Source organism: Poecilia latipinna, unplaced genomic scaffold (genome assembly GCF_001443285.1).
Source record: "Poecilia latipinna isolate Pla-1442-1.1 unplaced genomic scaffold, P_latipinna-1.0 Scaffold2136, whole genome shotgun sequence".
In the NCBI taxonomy this organism is placed as follows: domain Eukaryota; kingdom Metazoa; phylum Chordata; class Actinopteri; order Cyprinodontiformes; family Poeciliidae; genus Poecilia; species Poecilia latipinna.
This window is the reverse complement of record NW_015114752.1, coordinates 43971-49970: the sequence shown is the minus strand read 5'-3', so window position 1 is coordinate 49970 and position 6000 is coordinate 43971. Positions and strand designations below refer to the sequence as shown.

General features: G+C 40.8%; 1 protein-coding gene across 4 annotated transcripts in view; it reads right to left on the bottom strand.

Moving 5' to 3' along the window:
- si:dkey-82f1.1 (DENN domain-containing protein 2A) overlaps positions 1-6000 on the bottom strand; it is a 43553-nt gene that overhangs the window by 13667 nt on the left and 23886 nt on the right. For 3 of the 4 annotated variants that reach the window (XM_015017386.1, XM_015017389.1, XM_015017385.1), the window contains 6 exons: positions 4173-4285; positions 3890-4090; positions 3541-3634; positions 1552-1596; positions 1155-1342; positions 573-682 (listed from right to left, as the gene is read on the bottom strand). In XM_015017386.1, the coding sequence (XP_014872872.1) occupies positions 573-682; positions 1155-1342; positions 1552-1596; positions 3541-3634; positions 3890-4090; positions 4173-4285 (751 nt within the window). The remainder of the gene's footprint in view (positions 1-572; positions 683-1154; positions 1343-1551; positions 1597-3540; positions 3635-3889; positions 4091-4172; positions 4286-6000) is intronic. The other variant, XM_015017387.1, reaches the window with a different exon arrangement.

The window sequence follows — 6000 nt, the reverse complement described above, 5'->3', positions numbered from 1 at the left end:
TGTTTCAATTTTTTCCCGTTGGTTAAAAAAAGAACGTTTTCCTGTGGTTTTTAAAAAAAAAAAAAAAAAAAAAAAAAGATACAATTATGATAGTTTGAAAAGCCCTCAGGAGAAATTTCCACAGTGCAAACACAAAAACTCCAGAGCTCAAACTCATCGACCTTCCTGACATGACAAAGTCTCCGCCAGTTTGGAGCAAATTGCGTATGTTTGGTCGCCTGTCAGACGTTTTGGAACAGGTGAATCTCGTTAAAAAAAAAACAAACAAAAAAAACACGTCATAGCTTCTCGTAGCGGACGTACCGCGTTACACAGAGCGTTTCACAGCGAACAGGGAGAGGTGATTCAGATGTAACACTCCAGGTGTTCATATTTTCCTGTACCCTGTAGTTAAAGACAGATGGGTCACTTTGACAAGCTGCTCGGTCAGCTCTTTAGGCCCCTCACAGCCAGGTAGTCATTAGCCCTCACAAACAGCTGAGCTATTACCACTACACTAGGAAACTCCACTGTATTGTGTTTGTGTTCTGATAACACTGTTGCGGTGAGGCAGCGCCTGGACTTGGACCGACCTGGGGAAGTTGTCGACCGGGGCCCAGTCTTTGGCGTCGGGGAAGCAGAACTGAGGGATGACCTTCAGCTGGTCCTCCGTCTCCCGCATGAATTTAAAGCTCCTCTCGAGCTGAATGGAAGAGAAACAATTTGCCAAATCCATTACAAACTGTGTTTGCTGTGTTTGTGCGAGTAAAAAGCCTTGAATTATAATTCAGTGGAGGGGGAAAACCCATGTTACTGCAACAAAATCACTAGTAGCACAGTTATTGGTCCCACTTTTTTTTGGCTCCATCCTTTTAAAATTTTTCACAGGCCTGGTCTGGCAACCCCTAAGAAAATTTTCTGAGGTGCCACTGGGACTAATATTGTCCCTGATGGTGAAAATTAAAATTAGTTCCTTGTTTTTTCCCCCCTTTCATTCCAGATAAGACAGAATTGTTCAAGCAATCAGAATTGTTTACAGAAAAATGTTTGAATCACTTTTTCATCCCCAGAATTTGATGTTTAGTAGGATTTTTTCCCCAACCTGATGTCTACTAAGAAAACAATAACAAAACAAGTAGATAAAGTCATCTTTATCTACTCCCATACTCCTTTACCTTTAGAGGAAACTGCTGCGTGACTTCTGGCAGGTACGGGACTCCAGCTTTGGTCTTGTGGAGTGCAACAACGATGAAATATTCAAAGAGTTTTCTCTCCTGTAACTCCATTAAATCCCTCTCCAAGGTCCGGTACCGGCCCGTCTGCCTCAGCATGGACTGCAGTGACACCAGGCGCTGGCTGTGAGCTGAAGGGGGTCAAAACCGTTTAATTCACTTAAAAACGTCCTTCTAGGTCAAACATACACACATTTGAGCAAATCAAAAGCACACTCTAGTCCAGTGTTTTGGTGCTAAAGGGATGGCAAACAAATTTGAAATAAATCGATTCCATTTAAATCTCAATTGTGTACATACAGACTTGTTTTATACACGAAGCGTTCAGGGAGATTCTCACCTTTTAGTTTCTCTTCGCTGTCGCTTTCTGACTCGCTGTTCTCATCTGTCGCAGAATTAAAAGAAGAGACAAGAAGAGGAGTAAAAAGACTGAAAATAGAAATCAAAGCATTTCATAAGGTTCGGTTAAATGAGTTCTCCAGCCCTGGCTGCTACCACAAAAACAGTCGTCTTCTAAGTAGGTTAGCCTAAAAAAAATAGTTTGTCACAGAGAAAGAGACGGAGAGATCGAGATGTTTTGGGTGACAAACTTTGGCAAAACATTTTTAGATGAAAGTCTCACTAATGGAGACAAAATGAATTATCTGCACTCTCTTTTAATCGATTCAGGAGTTGTGCATATTGCTGTAATTATTTTTGTTATTCTGGATGATCAGGTTGGGTTTACGTCAGTTTTCTAAGTCCACGTGTCAGTTTACGTATTAGTATGACTTTATCTTGCATGGCAGTATTTTTCTGATGTTGTTTGGGAATACTGTTGGTTCACAGTGGGTTTTTAGGATTTTTATATTTAAAATGTTGCCTTTAGGCAACCAGAAATACATAAAAAGAGGTAGAATGACTAAGAAAAGCAACATTTTAGAGGGAGGTATATTCTAACTTTAAATGCTTCATGTATAAAAAATTGTTTGGATTTTTTTTTTTCACTGAAGCACAGCATAAATGTAAATTTTCGTATGCAAGGATACAAGATAATATTATATCTTTCTACATTCCAATCAAAGTGAAATGGGGGAAGAATAGAAACTTCACAGAATAAGAATTGAAAATGCACTTCAATGAGGTTGCGGAGAGTAAAAACACACTCAAGAAGTATTTATATTTTGCATTCCCAACCTTTCACTGATTGATATACACCACTATTTTTTTTTTCAATTAATGCATAAGTGCACCAAGGTTGAAAGTGTTTGATCATTTATTTATTTGTATAGTTTCTATAATCTCAGAGTCACTCAAGAGTTTGGTGGAACACTGAAACTGGAGTTTAATCGGCAAACTCACTTTAAGCACCGACTGGTAATGAAGCATCTGCACTTCTCGATAAGGATTTGGACTTGTTCCCTAGGAAGCCAGCTATTCCTGCACCCTGATGGCTTTTCTACTCACAGCCATCCTGTTTGGTGAAATGATCTAATGATACATTGAACCATAAAACCTGACTACAATGTCGGTTAGTTGAATTGGTGCGTGAATTAAATCTCTACTTTGAATAAAATCGCTTTCTACTGAAGTAAGTCTATTTGGTCCTGGTGCTGTTGTTGTACAGTGTGTGTAGCAAAAAGCTACAACTACACCTGGGAAAGAAACAACTTATCAGAAGCTGCACTTTCATGTCCTCTTTGCAGCTACATTGTATTTGATAAAGTTGACTAAAATACAGATAACTGTATCCAACACCCAAATGTGGTCAACAGCTACATGGGTACGGTCCGAGATCATCCACCACTCAGACCACAGTACAGGTCCGCCAACAGGTCTGCCCTTGGAAATATAAATCTGCCGATCAGGCAGTCCTCATCTTTTGCAGTGCCATCCAAAAAGTCGTTGCTGCTAAACGTAGTTTCTGTGTAATATCCACTCTAACTGCAAATGTGAGACGCGACAATTGCCTGTCATGTGTCACTGGTGTTTATAGCAATTGTTTTCAAATCGTTACCAGTTTTTCAGTACCCAATAAGCTATTGACTGGAGAAATGTTTGTACAGGAGCTATGAAGTCAGCGTGGGGTTGCTTTGTGTGGAAAAGGGTGTATGCCACATTTTGTGCTTACTTTTTTTTTTTTTTTTTTTTTACATAAAGTCCTTGGAAAATGTTTTCTTTGGCAGAAAACTAAAAGCAGTTCCTTGAGTTTTGACGAACTCCTAATAAAGCAAATGAATATAAAATATGCAACAAAGACCAATGAAAAAACTGCCTCGTTTGAATTATTGAAGAAGGGGGTATTTTTAGACTTTGAAGAGGTGCGTACGGTTTTCATTCTGAGGCTCACCTCTTCCTGAGCTGGACTCTGCAGACTGAGACACCTTCTTTGTGTGTTTCTTGCCTCTCCGTGCCTCAAAGATGGCATTGATCTTCAGCACCATCTGTAATAGACAAAGAAAAGTTCACCTTTAACTTTGTGGAAGATAACTCAGTTTCCATGCCAAATCATGTTAATAATGCATTACTGAAGCCTTCCACGGTGTGCGGCGCCCATCCCAAAGAAAAAAATACAACCCTCCGGCATGCTCTGCGTTACTCATCCCCCGACAGAGGCATGAGTAGACCGGCTCAAAACCATTGCTTGGCCATAAATCATGGGCCATAAGCTTTGAGAGGGGCCTGCCAGGCTTCCATACCTTTGGGATTTTCCTTCGTCTACGATTGTAAGGGTCTCCAGAGAGACACGGGGTGTCGTCAGGGCTGCTGGGTGTGGAGGGGGGGCTGATACGAGAGGGAGAAGAGAGGCCAGTGTCTCTGCTGGTCTTGCGCAGCTCTGGGACTTTGAAGCTTCGTCTCTCTGAGTTTTGCCTGTAGAAGCCAGGCTTGGACGGAAGCTGCTGGGGAAAGACGGACATAAAGGTATTCAACCGCTTGAGTAATTCAGGTATACATAGAAATGCACTCAATGCGATCAGATACCTTGGCTGGAGTGTCGGGGACAGGAGAAGATGACACAGGTGAAACACATTTGCTTCCCACACAGCTTCGCTCCAACTCGATGTCTTCGTAAGGGTTCTCCTTGCATGGTGGATCTTCAGAACACAGATTTATTTTATTCAAATTATATCTAGGTTCCACAACATGTTCAGACCAGATGAGCACTCTGTATTTGTACAGCCAGGTGATTTGTGCTCCAGCTGTCTCCAAAGAGACGATGCACTGACTCATATGTTTCCGTGAAAAGACGTTTGAAGAGCAAATGCTAAATGTAGCTGCAAGATAATAATGCATTACTGAGGCTCCCCTGCAGATATGGAGCAACAGAGGTTTGTAAATCGGTGACTCTTTGCTCTGCTCTATCAATTTATCCACCAGATGTGAATGTAGGCAAACAAAGACAGCCACTCAGTCCAGCCCTAATCTCTCAAAAGAAAAAAACAGTACGGTGCAGCGTTTTCCATACTGCTGGCTGATATGACCAACACATAAATCTCTGAGATCCATTACAGTGTGTTGTAAAAGCATTCTTACCCCTGGAACTATCCCTTCATTTTGCTCATGACCCGCAATGACAAACTTAAATGTATCATATGTAATATGCTGTAATGAGGTTAATACAGGTCGACGCAAATAAGTGATTAGCTGTAAAACGGAAGGAAAGATGAAACTGATAAAACCAGAAAAGAGTGGAGAGCCTTTGTATTCAGCCCCACTTAGTCAGTACTGTTCAATCTGGTTTTGACTAGGCCATTCTTCTGAAACGCAGCCCCTATGTAGCTCTGGATGTGTTCTTGTGCCACAGTCTCAAGTTTTTTTCAGGTCAACCACCTGAGCAGTGGATGTCTGCAGCTCCTCCAGAGTTCAGGTGGACAGCCATGTCATGTTAGGGATGCAGGTGCAGTCTTGATTTCCTGATAATGACCTGAACTGCCAACTTGTAAAATCAATGTTCTGTTCAACCACATCAGTCCGTTTTGTTTGCGATGGAGAACAACAGGCAACGTTGACCTCTTGCTGTTGACTTGTTCTTTTTGTTTCACTCAGACCACAATTATGTACTGTTTGGGTAAATAAATGTAGTTTAAAAGGGAAAAAAATTAATTTCTTTGGTTTCATTTAGGGCTGACTACAATTCTCCTTCACACGTTTCAGATTTTCCTCGACAAGAACGTAAAAACCACAAAGCAATTTCCCTCCACTTGAAAAAGAGAAAAGTTATTATTAGAGGAAAGAGAACATGGAGCTCCCTTCCTTTATCTGTTTTAAATGCAACACATGCTAGAGCTTTTAAAAGAACCTTGTTTAATTGTGTTATATCAAAGTGTAATAACTATACATTTACAAATCAATACGCTATGTTGCTAATGTTTTGTAATAAATGCTTTTTTATGATGTGGACCCAAGGAAAAGTAGCCATCGTCATGGCAATGGATAACGTGTATCCAAACAAACTACAGGAAATATGCATATATGTATATGCAAGACACTGATCAGTTTAAACAGTTCAGATGAGAGAACAATTTAAAGCCCTTTGCCTGGATGCTTTCTGCTGGCAGAAATCTCTTGGTTTGAAGAAACCAACATGTCAAAGTTTAAAGTGCGTCTACAGGAGGTTCTGAGGGTGGAGAAAACCCAAATGACTTACCATTGTCTCAACTTTCCATATCTCTGCCTTCTTGGGCTGCTTTTGAATAGACAGCTGAGTTGAATTACCCGAGGGACCCTGGTAAGCCTCTACTTGACATTGTCTGCACGTTTTGAACAAACAATGCTGCAGACGATTCAAAATAGCTTGCATCATAAGTTT